This window comes from Bison bison, unplaced genomic scaffold (assembly GCF_000754665.1).
Source record: "Bison bison bison isolate TAMUID 2011002044 unplaced genomic scaffold, Bison_UMD1.0 scf7180017864492, whole genome shotgun sequence".
NCBI classification, from domain to species: domain Eukaryota; kingdom Metazoa; phylum Chordata; class Mammalia; order Artiodactyla; family Bovidae; genus Bison; species Bison bison.
This window is the reverse complement of record NW_011495051.1, coordinates 6,920,940-6,939,023: the sequence shown is the minus strand read 5'-3', so window position 1 is coordinate 6,939,023 and position 18,084 is coordinate 6,920,940. Positions and strand designations below refer to the sequence as shown.

The 18,084-nt window shown below is 43.3% G+C and overlaps 2 protein-coding genes across 3 annotated transcripts in view; both read right to left on the bottom strand.

The window, feature by feature from the left end:
- LOC104979944 (putative methyl-CpG-binding domain protein 3-like 3) lies at positions 1–570 on the bottom strand. Its single transcript, XM_010828491.1, has one exon. It carries the CDS (start codon positions 568–570, stop codon positions 1–3), a length of 570 nt encoding a protein of 189 aa, XP_010826793.1.
- Positions 571–12,582: 12,012 nt separating this feature from the next.
- Positions 12,583–18,084, bottom strand: part of INSR (insulin receptor) — a 146,565-nt gene continuing 141,063 nt past the window's right edge. For both annotated transcript variants that reach the window (XM_010828303.1, XM_010828304.1), the window contains one exon: positions 12,583–17,570. In XM_010828303.1, coding sequence (XP_010826605.1) covers positions 17,216–17,570 — 355 coding nt within the window. In that variant the 3' untranslated portion in view covers positions 12,583–17,215. The remainder of the gene's footprint in view (positions 17,571–18,084) is intronic.

Below are 18,084 nucleotides of genomic sequence, written 5' to 3'. Positions count from 1 at the left end.
TCAGGAACATTTTTTCTGGCTCCTGGCTCTCTTTGCCTCCCTGGCAAGCCCGTCTGCCCTCAAGGCCATAGTCAATCTCTCCCTTGCTCTCTTCACTTTCCGAGACTGTCGGCGAATATCTGCAACTGTTACTGGTCGTCTGCAGAGGGCGTGTGGGAGAAAAAGCCCCAACCTTGGGTTGAGATCTGCCCCATCTGAAGACTGGGCAATGATGGGCTCAGAGCTAGTGTGCAGAGACCAGGCACCAGCACGACCCAGGGATTCACCGGCACCACGCTGGACAATGAGTCCGGAAACGTTTGCGCTGTCCATGGTCCTGAAAGGTTCTCCTTCAGGGCTGTAGACTTGGAGTCCCTGCAGTCTCCGGAATGCAAAGGCTTGCTGGGGCTTTTCCAGGGTCTCCTCGCATGGACGTCTTTTGACCACATTGCCAGGATGAGAGGTTATCCTTGTGACTGGCTTCTGGAAAATGCAGCTGGTCAGCCTCAGAGGAAGTAAACATCTGTCACGACGCCTCTGCTTGGCCTTGACTAAAATCTCCTGTCTTTTCTTCTCCAGCTCTTCAGGCATCATATTTCTTCTGAGCCTCTTTGAAAACAAAATGAGATGTAAATTTTGAATAAAATGGGGGATGAAACAACTGCAAGTCATGGAGAATATTCTTAGCACATATGGATAACTCCCTGAGGAAATGGGGTCTCAAATTCCTCTGTGCATCACATTTATTCAGAAGGTTGATAGAACTCAGATTTCTGGATGTCAATGCAAGAAAGTCTGGGGTGGGGACAAGAAATTACATTTCTAAGCATTCTCAACTGCTGCTAATGCTGCTAGTACAGACACCATACTGAATCCTGGGACATTAAGCACATAGGAGTCAAGGACAGAAAGCTGCAGGTCGTCACCCAGTACCAATTCCAGATTTTCATCCTTAGAGGATCTTTTCCTCTTCCCATCTCTGTCACTGTCAATCACACACATGCTGGTGTCCTTGAATCCAACATCATCTGGACAAAGAGATCACAGGGTTCTTTGACTACCAAGACATTAAACTTTTTGATATATCTTTTTCACTTTGCTTTAAGACACACAGTCACCTGGTTTTTATTTTCCTTTAGTGCCTCATCTCCAATGAGATCAAGTGCCTCTCAACCCTCAGATACTTTGCTCTCAAACCCAAGTCCCATCTTCACTCAAATATTCTCCTGCTCATAAAGTAACTTAGAAAAGCCATATTCTCTTCATCAGTTCAGTCACTCAGTCATGTCCGATACTCCATGGCCCCATGAACTGCAGCACACTAGGCTTCCCTGTCCATCACCAACTTCCAGAGCTTGCTCAAATTCAAGTCCATCGAGTGGGTGATGCCATCCAACCATCTCATTCTCTGTTGTCCCCTTCTCCTCATGCCTCAGTCTTTCCCAGCATTGGGGTATTTTCATAAAGTTCCTTTTTTTTTTTTTTCCCCACCATGCTCCTGCTGTTACTGCTCAGTCGCTTCAGTTGTGTCCGACTCTGTGCGGCCCCATAGAGGGCAGCCCACCAGGCTCCCTGGTCCCTGCCATAGACAGTCCTTTTTACCCCCTTCCTCCCCTCCTCCTATTCCTCTCTCTCCTATTTCACTTAATGATCAATGCTCTTAGAAGTTGGTCCTGCTGTCACATCTATTCTACGTCTACACCTTCTTCCAGGCAATCTCATCCATTTCCCTGGCTTCAAATATTCTTCATGAACTAGAAATGTTCACAGATTCACTGATCTGGCTTCAACCCTGAAACTCAAATATCCATCTGCCCACCCACATCAGTGATAACATTCATGACTCAGCTCACAGTGACCAGGTCCCACACTGAACCAATCATTTCTCCCAAATAATTCATCCTTATCTCAATGTCCCCTAGACTCACTAATTGGTACTAATATCTCATCTACCCTTGAATGGCATTCTGGAAGCCCTACCATCCCATACTTTTACACCAATTAGCCATCCATTTGCCTTCCTGAATCCACTTGAAGATTGGCAACTTTTGAATTCTTGGCTACCTTTCATTTAATCTACAAAATGCCATTTCCACAGAATGACCTTTCCTGATGCCATATCAAAATTTATCTCACATTGTCTCTGTTAATTAAAAAATTTTTAAATTTATTTATGTGTAGTATTATCTACTTCTTTTCAATTGCTTTTCTCACTAAGTTGGGTACTCAGTGAAGAAAAGGTAAAGAGAAATTTCATAGGCCCATGGATATAGTCACTTATTGTTTTGGCTTTCCAAGGTGCTCAGATGTCTTCGTTTTAGAGATGTTATGCCGATTCCAAAAAACACTTAACAAATTTTTCTAACAAATTCACATGACTACAGTTGTAAAATAAATTAATCTCTTTCATGCTAGAGTAGAATCAATTGTCACTGAGATTAAGACTCTTCACACTAATCTGTTTAAACTGTAAACCTCATTAGCCCACCTTTCTTTTTAAATCTCACATTTCTGTCTTCTGAAGACTTTTAAAAAAGAAACCATAAAGCTGACTTTATTCCCATTGTTATTATTAGTGCTGCCCCTTGCATTAGTCAAGATATAAAGGAATGTTTGATAGAAAAATGACTTGAACTGCCTATTTATATAGCAGCCATTATATGCTGAGTTGTGTACTAAAACTCACAACTTGGAATTTGACTTAACCCAGATTATGTCACTCTTGTTGAGAGAAGAGGGCTGTAGACTAAGGAATGTGTAATAATAGTGTTAAGTGTAATTAAGTGCTATGGTAGGCAATAAGGCCAACAGAGAGACAGGGAGAGAAAGAGCAAGGAGGACGAGAAGTAAGGGGGGAGAATAGGAAAAATAAATTAACTACTATGATGGATGACAAAGAGATTGGGGAAGGTCTATTTGAAGCAGAGAACAGAAATTTAAAGAAAAAAAGGAAAAGAGGCAAAAAAGACCAAACACTTTGTGGGCAAAGAATTGTCCACAGAGGAGAAAGATTTAGCTACTCTAGGGCCAAATACTACTTTTACTACCCAAGGATTTTGGTTAAAAAAAAAAACCCACACTTTTCATTATCCCAAGAAAGTTTCATATACAAAACTATATAAAATCTTGAATATTTCTTAAGAAACATTAACCCTTGGGAAATAACTTTCAATAAGGAATGTATCTTGTTTTAAGAACTAAATTCTTCTAACTTAGATTTTACACAAGAAAAAAAAAAAAAGCATCTTAATAGATCCTCTTGCCGTCAATATGGATTCCACACTTACCAGAAGAGGATGGCTTGGAAATTTGTCCAGTTCAGGTTTCCCCATCTTCCAAGATCTTCCAGAGCTTCCTCTGACCACTCCTGAGATGCAGACAGATGCAGACAGCCTGTAGCTGGCTAGGAAGTGCAGTAACTTCTGCTTCTGATTCTCCTTTTTATAGGGTAAGAGAGTGGACAACCCAATCAGGGGACAATCCAATCCAGAGGACACACCTTAAGTCTCAAATCAAAAGGACTTCAGAGAGTCTTGAGTCTTTATCCCCAAACACAACAATTTGGGGCTACTGGTAATACTAGATTCTATTGAATAATATGAAATCCTATATGAAAAATTAAATTTGTGAATGGGGTGCTATTTTCACTTTCAACATTTTAATGTTTCTCTTTTTATGGATACCTTCTATAAAAATAGTTATGGACATTTCCATAAGCTAAAATTTCCATACAACTTATGTTTTCATAGAGAAAACTACAGATTGTTTAAATGTTTATCAATAAAAGAATGTTGAAAAAAATCTGCTAACAAGTCTTTGAAGTCTATATTACAGAGTCATTAATAAGAACTCAATGTTCTGTACACTTACATCTCACCTAATCACTGGTAAATCTGATTTATCCTTACCCTTTGACCAAAACAGAAACAGACTCTTTACTCTCTTTATTTCACTGATGATGATTATTCCATTTTCCCTCTATAAACTTATTACTTGCAATCTTATACAAAACATATGCAGTTACTTTAGTGGTCAAATTCTGAATCATTTATTTAATATAGAATAATACAGTTAATTGCTTTTATCACATCTCCCAAATACTAATACCTAAGAACACGTTCAGTTCCATTTCAATATACCTGCTTTTTCTATTGCTTTTGTCATGCATCTTAATTCTACATGTGTTTTAATCTCCATGAGATAGTTCTAGAATTGCTTTATAAGACAAAATTCATTTTTATTTATTTCTAAATTATTCCTTCCTTTTCCCTTCACTTCTTCCTGCATTCCTGGTTTTCAATCTGAGATTATTTTCCTTTGGACTTCATAATTCACTCTACTAGTCTGTCTAATTCAAGACTGCTAACAATGAAATGTTTCACTCTAAGATTTTAAAATTATCTTTATTGGGGGCAATACTGATGCTAGGTATAGAATTCTGACTTGATATGATTTTTGATCATTTAAAAATGGTGTTCTGTTGACCTCTACCTTATTTATGTTCAGACATTCCCAGTTAGCATTTTCTTGCTTATTTAGCCTTTGTATTCTCTAAAATCTTTAATATTCACTCTGATTTTTAGACCACAGTGTAACTCATTATTGTTTCCCATGTATTTTCTTTGCTTAAAGACCTTTGAATTAATTGTGTGGGTTGATGTCTTTCACCTGTTTGTAATATGCTTTGTGTATATTTTCACTGTGATATCAATTCCTCATCAGGCTCTCTCTGCTCCCTGCTTCAATCACATTCCACTTCTCTTTTAACTCTGTCTTGGAGTTTTCCAGTATTGTTTACACTGTGCTTTGTTGGAATATATACTCTTGAGCTGTCTTGCAGTTTTAACCCAGCCTTTTGCTGGAATCAACATCTTCATAATCACTTAAATGCTTAGTTTCACTTCTGACAAAAATAAAACACATAGCTTTATTTTTATTTGTTCTTTACATTTATTTATTCATTTAATTATTTGGCTGCATCAGGTCTTAGTTGCACTCTTGCCCCCTTCATTGTGGCCTGTGGGATCCTTGTTTCCTGATCAGGGACCAAACCTCATCCCTTGTGTTAACCACTGGACCACTTGGGAAGTCCCCGTAGCTTTATTTTTAAATAAAGATAGAGCAGTTTTACAATGGGGGGAGGGAATTATTCCTTTTGCTACAATTAAATTCAGATAATAAAAAATCTCAACTTTCATCATATGAATCTATATTAGAAGTCAAAGCTCACAAAAATTCACCAGTAAGTTGGAGGGGTGGAAAGTATGAGCAGGAAGAAATTTTGAGTTTCATATATCTGATGTGTGTGTGTGCACACTGAATCATGCCCAGTCACTGAATCATGTCCGACTGTTTACTACTTCATGGACTATATCCCTCCAGGCTCTTCTGTCCATGGAATTTTCCAGGCAAGACTACTGGAGTGGGTTGCTGATAGAGTATATCAAAACATTATGTAAACATAGAAATTCTGTCATGAAACAAAATCTAAAACTGCACTAGAAAGATGAGTCAAACTCTAGGACAGAAAATCCATTAAAGAAGCTTAAAAATACTTTGTGTGGATCTTTCTCACAATTGGAAACCTTATAAAATCTTTTTGCAGATCAAATTTAACTTTTGAACTAGATGGGCTGTAATGTTAAAATCTGGAGAAGGAAATGGTAACCCACTTCAGTATTCTTGCCTGGAGAATCCCATGAACAGAGGAGTCTGATAGGCTACAATCCATAGGGTTGCAAAGAGTTGGACACAATGGAGTGACTGAGCATGCACGCTTGCTAAGTGTGTGCTAAGTTGCTTCAGTTTTTTCTGACTCTTTTTGACCCTATGGACTGTATCCTGCCAGGTATCTCTGTCCATGGGATTCTCCACACAAGAATACTGGAGTGGGTTGCTATGCCCTCCTCCAGGGGATCTTCCCAACCCAGGGATCCAACCCACATCTCCTGCAGCTCCTGCATTGCAGGCAGATTCTTTACTGCTGATCTACCAGGATTCAGAAAGAAGAAAATGATATGTTGTGCTTGATTCTTTTTTTTTTTTTCTAATTTTATTTTATTTTTAAACTTTACATAATTGTATTAGTTTTGCCAAATATCAAAATGAATCCGCCACAGGTATACATGTGTTCCCATCCCGAACCCTCCTCCCTCCTCCCTCCCCATACCATCCCTCTGGGCCGTCCCAGTGCACCAGCCCCAAGCATCCAGCATCGTGCATCGAACCTGGACTGGCAACTCGTTTCCTACATGATATTTTACATGTTTCATTGCCATTCTCCCAAATCTTCCCACCCTCTCCCTCTCCCACAGAGTCCATAAGACTGTTATATACATCAGTGTCTCTTTTGCTGTCTCGTACACCGGGTTATTGTTACCATCTTTCTAAATTCCATATATATGCGTTAGTATACTGTATTTATGTTTTTCCTTCTGGCTTACTTCACTCTGTATAATAGGCTCCAGTTTCATCCACCTCATTAGAACTGATTCAAATGTATTCTTTTTAATGGCTGAGTAATACTCCATTGTGTATATGTACCACAGCTTTCTTATCCATTCATCTGCTGATGGACATCTAGGTTGCTTCCATGTCCTGGCTATTATAAACAGTGCTGCGATGAACATTGGGGTACACGTGTCTCTTTCCCTTCTGGTTTCCTCAGTGTGTATGCCCAGCAGTGGGGTTGCTGGATCATAAGGCAGTTCTATTTCCAGTTTTTTAAGGAATCTCCACACTGTTCTCAATAGTGGCTGTACTAGTTTGCATTCCCACCAACAGTGTAAGAGGGTTCCCTTATCTCCACACCCTCTCCAGCATATGGGGCTACATTTTGGAATGATAACATTAAATTTCCTTGGTTAAATTAGAGAGTTTAAAAAAGTTTCCTCTATTTGTGTTGGCTTTCCTCACTGTATGTTCTACCAAATTTAAAGTTACACAGGACATGTTGTTCTATTTCTATTGGTGTTGGCTGGAGAAAACCTTGTGTATTCTCATGGAAGTTATTTCTAAATTGTTGTTGCTGTTCAGTTGCCCAGTCATGTCTGACTCCTTGCCACCCCATGGACTGCAGCACACCAGGCCTCCCTGTCCCTCACCATCTCCCAAAGTTTGTTATGTCCATTGCATCGGTGATGCCATCCAGCCATCTCATCCTCTGACACCCTCATCTCCCTCTGCCCTTTCTATATAACATGTTATAAATTCTTTTCATAATGTGTGCTTTTCATAACTCTTTCCCCTTGGTTAGAGTAACATCAACAGGGGCAATCAGTTCAGTTCAATTGCTAAGTCATGTCTGACTCTTTGTGACTCCGTGGACTGCAGCACACCAGGCCTCCCTGTCCATCACCAACTCCTGGAGCTTGCTCAAACTCATGTCCATTGAGTTGGTGATGCCATCTCATCCTCTGTTGTCCCCTTCTCCTTCTGCCTTCAATTTTTTCCAGCATCAGGGGCTTTTCCGATGAGTTGATTCTTTGCATCAGGTGGCCAAAGTATTGGAGTTTCAGCTTCAGCATCAGTCCTTCCAATGAATACTCAGGACTGATTTCCTTTAGAATTGACTGGTTTGATTTCCTTGCAGTCCAAGGGACTCTTAAGAGTCTTCTCCAACAAAAGCATCAATTCTTCAGCGCTCAGCTTTCTTTATAGTCCAACTCTCACATCTGTACATGACCACTGGAAAAACCATAGCTTCATCTAGTTGAACCTTTGTCAACAAAGTAATGACAACGGGGCAATAAGTCTGTTTATTTCTGGATCACAGATTTTACTTCAGAGTTTGCACATAATGTATGTTCTATAAAAAGGGAGATCAAATAATTTTCCCTCTCAAGTGGGACATATTGGGGAATGAAAAGGGAAGTACAGTATTAATTATGATAGGGCAACAGGATAAATATCTGCTGAAGACAGAACTGAAGAATTAAAAGTAAGGTGATAAGGATTTCCCTGGTGGTTTTTGTTAAAACCATGCTTCCAATGCAGGGGGTGAGGGTTTGATCCCTGGGTGGCTCAGTGACAAAGAATCTGCCTGACATGCAGGAAATACAGATTCAATACCTGGTTTGGGAAGATCCCCTGGGGAGGAGAATGGCAACCCACTCCAGCATCCTTCCATGGAGAATCACATGGACAGAGGAGCCTGGAGGGCTACAGTGCATAGGGTCACAGAGAGTTGGATACAACTGAGCGACTAACACTTTCACTTTACTTTCTTTCAGGGAGCTAAGATCCCACATGCCTCGTGGCCCCAAAACCGAAAGCTAAAACAGAAGCAACATTGTTCAGTTCAGTTAAGTCCTCAGTTGTGTCTGACTCTTTGTGACCCCATGGACTGCAGCACGCCAGGCTGCCCTGTCCATCACCAACTCCCAGAGCCTATTCAAACTCATGTCCATTGAGTTGGTGATGCCATCCAACCATCTCATCCTCTGTCGTCCCCTTTTCCTCCCACCTTCAATCTTTCCCAGCACCAGGGTCTTTTCCCATGAGTCAACTCTTTGCAACAGGTGGCCGAAATATTGGAGCTTCAGCTTTAGCATCAGTGCTTCTGGTGAATATTCAGGGTTGACTTCTTTTAGGATTGACAGTTGGCTGTCCTTGCAGTCCAAGGGACTCTCAAGTCTTCTCCAACACCACAGTTCAAAAGCAACATTGTAACAAATTCAATAAAGACTTTAAAAAATGGTCCACATTAAAAAAATCTTAATAAATAAATGTAAGGTGACTGATTAGGTTTGTATTTTAAACCATTGATAGTAACTAACATCTTGTGATTGGGTTATGGAGACAAAGTTTGGGATCCCAATAAATTGCTCTTTTATTGCAGTTTATCACTTAAAAAGTGATATATTTGCATAAGTATAGTTTAGTGGATCCGTTTCAAATGTTTCAGAAAGTAAAGCTTTAGTGTTTGAATAGTTTGTTATATGAACTGGTGTGGATTTGACACTGGTTAATGACCTTCAGCTTTCTGTCCTTGTCTCACATCAGCTTGGTGATGTTCCAGAATCCTGTTCTCAATGTGTGGTGCCTGTAATAGTGTCATCAACATCACCTGGGAACCTTTTAGAAATGAAAATTCTCCATCCCCATCCCAGATCACTTGGGTTGAGGTCGAGCCATCTGAATTTTCAAAACCCTCTAGATGATTGTGATACAGTTTACAATTGGGGATACATTTTTCCAAGGAAGGGAGAGGAGACTTCAAATGAGCTGATGGGTAGCTTCAATGGGTAGCAGTCTTGGTCCAACATTTTGTCCAAATGTCACATTCCATTTTGCATCTAAAAAGAAAGCTCGAAAATATGTCTCAACCTCACAGAGAAAACAAGGAGACAGTGAGACTGAAGCCAAGCAGAAAAAAAATTTTGGTTTATGCTCTAAACATCATGTATGGATGTGAGAGTTGGACCATAATGAAGACTGGGCACTGAAGAATTGATGGCTTTGATTTATGGTGCTGGAGAAGACTCTTGAAAGTTCCTTGGACTGCAAGGAGATCAAATCAGTCAATCCTAAAGGAAATCACCCATGAATATTCACTGGAAGGACTGATGCTGAAGTTCCAATACTTTGGCCACTTGATGTGAAGAACCGACTCATTGGAAAAGACCCTGATGCTGGGAAAGCTTGAAGGCAAAAGGAGAAGGGGACAGCAGAGGATGAGATGGTTGGATGGTAGCACCCACTCAACGGACATGAATCTGAACAAACTCCAGGAGCTAAAGAAGGGCAGAGAAGCCTGGTGTGCTGTAGTTCACGGGATCAGAAAGAGTCGGATACAACTTAGCCGTGTAACAACCACACAACTAGACGCCAAGGAGTGCTGACCAGCTGAATGTTCCAGAGGACAGGAACTAGAATCATTTTCTGTCCTGACAGTCAGTTCAGATGCAGTGGAGGTGAGGAGACCTTGGAGGAGCCCCAGCAAGTCTGTGGGAATAAGAGACTAAAAGGACTCCAGGGTTGTAGCCACAAAGAACTTTTATCTGTTTGTATTTTATCTTACCTTTTTAAAAGACTTTTTTGATGTGGATCATTTTTTAAGTCTTTATTGAGTTTGTTACAATATTGTTTCTGTTTTATGTTTTGAGGCTGCAAGTTGAAGATCAAGGTGTCTGCCAAGCTGGTTCCTCCTGAAGGCAGTTTGCTGGTGGTTTTGGCATTCCTTGGCTTGCAGACTCTTCTCCCCAGTTCCTGTCTTCATCTTCACAAGGCGCTCTCCGTGTGTGTGTGTATGTGTGTGTGTCTGTGTCCAATTTTCCCCCTTTTATAAGGGCCATCATCGTATCAGATTAGGGACCCAGCCTACTCCAAGATGACCTCACCTTAAACCTGAACAAATTACATCTACAATGTAATTTTCAAATAAGCTCACATTCTAAGGTGCTGGAGATTAGGACTTGGAGATAATCTCTTTTAGGCAGTGGGGGACACAACTGAACCCTCAACTTGTATTTAGGCACAAGGGTCAGGCATTTGTATCCCTGGCCAGTCATCAAATGTGGCTTCTCCTAGGGAGGGGACATAATGTTGGACCAAGCAGCTCCCTTAAGCCTTGGAAAGTTCTGGCAAAAAGGACTCAGTTGCGAGCCCCAGTACTCTTGCCTAGAAAATCCCATGGACAGAGGAGCCTGGCAGGCTACAGTCCATGGGGTTGCAAAGAGTAGGACACAACTGAACGACTTCACTGCAAGCCCCAGCAGACAACCTCCCTGGTAGTTTCTGAAGAGGTGGTCTGGGTGGTGCAGCCTGGTGTCAGCCAAAGTGGCCTCCTGTGAGTCTCTGATTATAACAAGGGCTTCTAGAGGTAGGTGAGATTGAAGATTCTGGGTGAGTCACCTTGAGGACCCAATCTCAGGCAGAACAGTCAGCTTCATGGGGTGGGAGGGTAGAACCATACCCCAGGGGATGAGTCAGCAGCACCCAGGAGGTTGGAGATCCACAGCTAGAAAATCTGGATCTCATCACACAGAGTGTAGGCCACAACCAACAGTGTCATCCATGCTAAGAGTATCACATTCCTCTTTTTTTTTAATTTGTAGTTCAGCATCCCATTGGGATGCCGCCTCCTCTAGGAAGTCTCCTGGATAGTCTTTTCAAATTTTATTTATTTATTTTATTTGGGGCCATTATGGGTCTCCACCTCTGTGCGGGCTTTGTTCTAGCTGCAGTGAGTGCAGGCTACTGCCCAGTTGCACTGTGCGCGCTTCTCATTGTGGTGGCTTCCTTCGCTGCTGAGCACCGGCTCTAGGGTGAGTGGAATCAGCAGCTGCAGCTCCTGGGCTCTAGAGTACAGGCTCAATAGTTGCAGTGCACGGGCTTAGCTGCTCTGCACCCTGTCAGCTCCTCCTGGATCAGGGATTAAATCCGCCTCTCTTGCACTGGCAAGTGGATTCTTTACCACTGAGTCACCAGGGAAGCCCCATCACTTCCCTCCTGCAAGAAGTTTGGAGATACCAAAGCTTCCATATGCTTCCTCTTGCTTGTGACAACTATCTCACCTGTCATGCTGCTCACATTTGAGTTGGAGCCAGGGTCCCAGGGACCCAAAGCTGCAGTCGTCTCTTGGCCATGGGTTCGAGGAGTCTGAGTGGCCCCTCTGAGAAGATACCACCCGCCCAGCTTCTCACTCAAGACTGAAGCATCTTTGAGATCCTCTCCTGGGGAGAAAAACATTTTCCCTTTCCCAAGAGGCTTCTATTGAATTTCACAAACCCAGGGAGGCACAATTCAGGCTACTACCTAGCAGTGGCATCAGTTTCTTGGTGGTGAGGAACCTGGAGGGGTATGGGGGATAAATATTACCTTATTTGATCTTCACTATGGTCATATGGCTTCCCCAGTGGCTCAGTTGTAAAGAATCCACTTGCCAATGCAGGAGACACTGGGTTGGGAAGATCCCATGGAGAAGGAAATGGCAACCCACTCCAGTACTCTTACCTGGAAAATCCTATGGACAGAGGAGCCTAGCAGGCTACAGTTCATGGGATTGCAAAGAGTTGGACATGATTGAGCGTGCACGCCCACACACACTTAGTCACACACATGGTCAGATGAAGCAAGGTCTATCATCCTCAATCATTGAAGGGTAAAGTGAGAAGTGTGGGTGATTGTTGCTGGACTGACTCTCACTCACACCCTCAACCGAAACCCTCAGATAGACCTCCCTCCCCTGAGGCTGACTCTGGGCTCCTCTGTGTGACTTCTTTTGGGCCAGTGGCAAACACTGCACTGGCCAGCTACTCTGCATCTAAGCCTCCAGCATGGTGGAATGGAGCAAGATCTTGGGGTTCCCTGGTATTCTTAGGGTTAGCGTTTGGAACCTGGGGAGGCTTGGGGTCCCTGAGGTGGCAGGTCCTTAGCAACTAGGATAGAAATAGCTCGGTATGTAAAGGGTTGATTCAACTGTACAGGTATGGATCAGTGGATTATCACTTACCCTGATGGCAAAAATATTTAACCTCCTGATTCACTGTTACGAAGAACCTAGGGATTTGTCTCCTGTCATAACAAACACCCACAACACCCCAGGGATTCGGCTTAACACAGTTCACAAGTCCTGGCTTGGACACCACACAGGAACAAGAGTATTCTCAGATAATTTATTCCGAATTTTCATATAAACAGGTAATTATCCCATATTTTACATGCAGAGCAATTTTGATATTCAAAAAAAAAAAAAAGGCATATTCTGTATATGGTGCTACTTGGTTCTTGTAGGAAAACATTGAAAAATATAAGAATTGAGCTTTCAGTGGGTCTTGTGTCTCTGAGTTGATTTCCGCATAAGCCGAGGCACAGGAGGTGTCTGCTGCTGACAGGCAGGGCTTGGACCCCTGCCCCCACCCCGCCAGGCACACAAGGTAGAGAGTAGACGAGCCATTCCTGAATATGTGTGGACACACTCGCTTTGGGGGTGGGGGAGGGAATACTGTTTCCTTTCTTCTCAAATGGGACCAAGAGCCCTGGGTTCCTGATTTGAGTTTTAACAAGGATTTTTAGGGCCCAAACCCAAATAAAAATGTGACCAGAGCCTGGTTCTGGACCTTGACTGGTATACGAAGATGACAGTGAGCTCAAGAAGCCACTGGTTCCCTCTGTCTCTGGGGGACCCCTAAGGAAACATTCACCTCCAGGTACAGCCTTGGAATGTCCATTGCATTCCTTACTGTCTTTTAAAGAACAAATGCCCATCTGTCCCCAACCTCAATTCTGGTGTAGATCAATATTCTCAAGAACATTCCAGAAGGTTTTCTGAAGGGATATCATTCTATGGGCATCATTCATATATATATGATCAGCGCAACCCCATCCCCCTACTCCGAACAAAACCATCATTTCTGAATCACCTGTTTGTCAAGTGGCACTCGAACCCCCTCTACCCACCACAAAGAAGAAAAAGATTGTCATTTGGGGGACTACAGCACATCCACTCATGTACCCAGATGGAGAGCACGGGCCAAACCCTGCCCACTGATCAACCTTATGGCTGTTCCAGATAAACACCTCCCAACCCAACAAGCACATTTCACGGCAGACCATCTGCTCTGGTTGGAGAGATGGAGATCTGCCCAGCAATTGGAGGCAGTCTCCAGTGGTCTCAGGGTTGTTTGTGCAGACCTTCGCATCAATTCCCACATTTCCTTTCAGTTGTGCTCAACATCTAGCCAGAGAACCAGCAACACTTTTCGCTTCTTACTAGCTTAAAAGGACAGAAAAGCACCCAGGACAGCTCCCAGAATACAAACGTTTCCAGACGTGCGTTTGACATCACTGATCCAGGGAGGAACTACTATATGTTGATTTTGCCACACAAACAAAAAGGGGTTTTTAAAATAATGAGACACCTTAAAAACAAACAACAAAAAATTCAACCAAAGCTGGCTTTGTTGCCTTTTTTTAAATAATCATCACTACAATCCTCCAGGACATCCATTTTGAGGACTGAATTCTGTTTCGACAGAGTCCACATTATCTGATGCAAAAGGAGGCTGTGATCCAAGCCTGCTTGATCTTTCACTGCAGCAGCAGAGATAGCTAAATGAAGTCAGGGAAATTCCATTCACAAAGGGCAGGCCCAGCACTTTACAGTACCTCTCCAGGGCAAGTGGAGAAAGGTGACTCTGCTGGGGTGGTGCCTACAGGTTTAGGAAGGGCAGTGAGGTCTGGTGCGTACGACAGCATTTCTGCTGGCTCCATCCAGGCTTACACATGGGTTGTCAAAGTCCCTAAGGTCAAACCGTATCAGCTTGAAGTCAACCAAACCAAAATGAGAGGGTCCAAGGTTTTGTTGCTAAAAAAATGTGTTCAGCCTCTCGGTGGGTTTAGGGTTGAGATTCTCAATATCTCCCTTCCCACTTAGAGAATAAAAACAGACACTGCATTGAGTGCTTGTGTGTAAAGTTCCCAAGATAATGATATGTCCCCCACCCAAAGCATCTCAGCCTAAAAAGAGTGGAAATAAACCATGGAGAGCCTAGGGCACCTAGATGCTCACACACCACAGAGATTCTAAGGGGAAAGGAGCATGCTGGCTGGATCAAAGACTGTCTGTGTCTCAACACTGCAGCTTCCCTCATCAGCTAAGGGTAGCTCAGAACTGGATACATCAGATACATCGTGATGGCCTGAAACTTGCTTCATTCTTGAGGGCCATGGTGTCAATAGATGGAGGATCAAACAACAACAACAACAACAAAAAAGGAAGATTAAATTCAGAGGTGAAAAATATCAGCCAGGAAAAGGATCTGTGCTCACATGAAAGCCGTACTTCAGCCCCACTCCCTCCCTCAAAATTCTTACTGGTCCCTGGCATTCGGAATCAGCTGATACGAATCTTCCCTGATTCAGATCGGATCCAGACAGAATTCTGAAGTCTCAAAGATGTCCATTATTGAACCACATCCTAACAATACACTGAGGTAGACTGTGCTGGGAAAAAAAAATCATTACCCCACATTCACCTGTTTATTTTTCTTTGAAAAAAAAAATTTTTTTTTACATGCTCTCCATTTCTTATGAAAGTGATTTTTTACAGTGATTTTTATATATTAAAATAAATAATTTTCCCCTAATATAAGAAAACCTTTCTGAATTAGAAAAATGTGAAAATTGCTGCTACCGTAGTATATGGCCACTACAAATTTACTACGAAAAGAACAAAATACCTAGATCTACGTGTTTCGTTCCTTTTTAACTTACATACAGATCCTCGTCTATGTACAAAATAAATTTGGCGAAAATAATTTCTGTGCTCCTTGTACCCAATCACTGAGGCTCCCTGGAAATATTCTGACATGCTGTCATTTCTGAAATCGTATAAATAAGATAGCCAGAGGCAACTGGGATGCGTGTCTACCTGTGTTCTTCATCAAGAACTGAGAAGGTTCGGAGGTCACCATGGCATCCCAGGTGTTTTGAAGCCCACAGTTCTTGAGAAGAGAAGGAAAGCAGTCTTAGACTCGTGAGAAAATACACTCGAGAGATAACCTGTGGGTGATGATTCGGATGAACTATGGCAATGAGTCCATCATGTTCTGTATTTGAGCAGCAGTCATTCTTCCCCCAGAAGGGAAGCAGCTGTGGCATCACGCCCATTCTCATGCTCTCCGTAGTGTGAAGGTCCTTAGCGGTTTCTCCTCTGGACTTGACTCTCAGGAACTGCACGATCGTTAAGTACCTGAGAATTCAGCTCAGGCTTCACACCTGGTCCAGTTGAGGTCACTGGGCGCAGAGCAGCTTCTGGGAGCTCAGTTCTGAGGATGGTCGGATGCCCTGAGGGCGGAGGGGACCGACAGGCACGTCTTCATATTGCTAGTGTTTTCAAAGTCCATCCGTGCTGTCCCACTTTGAGATCTAATGGTGCCAAATTTGCACAATCCCTGTGGGACATGGACATCCCGCTGAGGAAGCTTGAGAGGTACACACAGAGAACCAGAAGATCCAGGAGCCACAAGTGTGTTTGAAGGCAGGGCTCAGCTTTTCAGAGCAGAAACCAAACCATCCATCAAACCCCATCGCCCGCACGCTCAGTGTGGCCTCACCACAATGTCCAGAGGATTAGCAGCTAACGTGGCTTTAGTCCCAAAAAAAATGGATGCCTTGAAGACCAAGCAAAAGGCCACCGGTGCCTGGCCCCTCCTGCCCCACACAGGCAGACAAACCCATACGCCCTACCTCCCACCCCAGGAAATGGTCAATAATTTATGAGGCTGATACTGGAGATTCTTTTTAAAAATTAAATGTTACAAATATATTCTCAAAACTCTTCATCATCTCAGTTCTTGTTTTTCTTTTCTTCTTTTTTAAAATCTTTTCTATGTCCTGGCTTTGTTTGGTCTTGAAAAGGTCCATTATCACTCCAAATGACTCCCATGGCTCCCAGAAAACATTTTTCACCAAAGTTAAGGGAGAGTAGAATCCTGAGGCTCCATCTGGGACAGAAAAATTTGTTGAGGGCACAGTCTCCCAGTAGATAAGAAGGAAGGGGTCGGGGGTGGAGGAAGCAGGGCTCACGTACTCCAGGAGAGCTGAACCTTCGTGGGCTGATCCCCAAAGTGTCCACTCAGCACACATGATTTGCACACGCGCGCACACACACACACACACACACACACACATAAGTGCATACATGAACCACACACCAGGACTGCAGACCCATATCCAAAGTACAAAAGCAGCAGCTATTGGTCAATTTGAGGAACTGGTTTTGTGAAGGAAAAAAACAAAAAACAATCCTTCACCCTGGATGAAAAAATACTTTCCTGAAGCCCACTCTGTAAAGCTTGGAATTCTACTAGAACTGGGTTTGTTTCTTTCTAACTTTTGTTTCATAAACAAGATTTATGTTTTATACTGTAGCTCAGACACCAGCAAAAAAAAAAAAAAAAACTTTGTAAAAATAGATGCTTTCTTTTAAACTACTAGGGAAAATAATAATAATAATAATAACATCTGGGCTTGAAACCTCGGTGGCCCAAAAGGACAGCAGCCGTGGAAACCCCCTCCCCATCCAGGTTCACAGTTAAGTGCTCAGATGACAAGTCAAATAGGCAATGGAACCACTGCGTTTGAAGTCAGAAAAGGAACTGAAATGGATAGTTGTGATCTCTGAGCTCCGTTTGACACTGTGGCAGAGTTAGGTGGAAATCCTGAGTTTTCTGGAGGCCTTCGAACCAGAGGGAAGTGTAGACAGGAACCCTTCCCCCACTAGCAGGGGTTGTTAGGAAGGATTTGACCGGGGCAAAGTCAGAATCCGTCCGTTTTTCTTGCCCCCGTTCATGTGGGTGTAGGGGATGTGCTCGTCATAGTTTCGCTTTAGCCCCAGCGCCGACCCTCCATCCCGGCCCCCGGCCTCCTCTCTCTGCGCGTGCGAGGCCCGGTCCAGGGGCACGCTCTCCATGTCCTCAAACTCCATTTCCAGCTCCTCGCTCTCGGGCGCCTTGTTCTCCTCGCTGTGGAAGAAGGACACTTCGGGAAAGCTGGGGTGCAGGTCGTCCTTGAGCAGGTCCACGATCTCCAGGAAGGTTGGACGCATCTTGGGGTTGAACTGCCAGCACATCCGCATCAGGTCGGTGCTGCGGGACAGAGAGGGGCACGTGGAGGGTGAGGCCCCGGGGGTCCCCGCCAAGCGGCCCTCCTTCCCCGACCCCGCGCCTGCGGTGCACACACACCCACGCGGACAAGTGCTGACCTCAGGAGGGTCAAGCAGAAACAACCATTCTAAGGGCGTGAAAGATGGTTTCAAAAAGAGAGCCAAGGATTTCCCAAACAAGATCCACAAGGGCCTCTCCTGATATTGCCACTTGGTGAAGACCAATCAGGTCCATCTTTTTTTGTTTGTTTTTTAAATTAGAGTTGATTTACGATGTTGTGTTAGTTTCAGATGTACAGCAAAGGGATTCAGATATATATTTTTGTTGCTGTTGTTGTTCAGTCGTTAAGTCATGTCCAACTCTTTAGGACCCCACAACTACAGCCCCCCAGACTCCGCTGTCCATCCACTTCTCCAGGCAAGAATACTGGAGTGGGCTGCCATTGCCTCCTTCAGGGAATCTTCCAGACCCAGGGGTCGAACCTACATCTCCTGTG

Bases quoted from the DNA above. Each gene is read 5' to 3' on its own strand.
- LOC104979944 (XM_010828491.1), bottom strand. From the start codon at position 570: ATGCCTGAAGAGCTGGAGAAGAAAAGACAGGAGATTTTAGTCAAGGCC.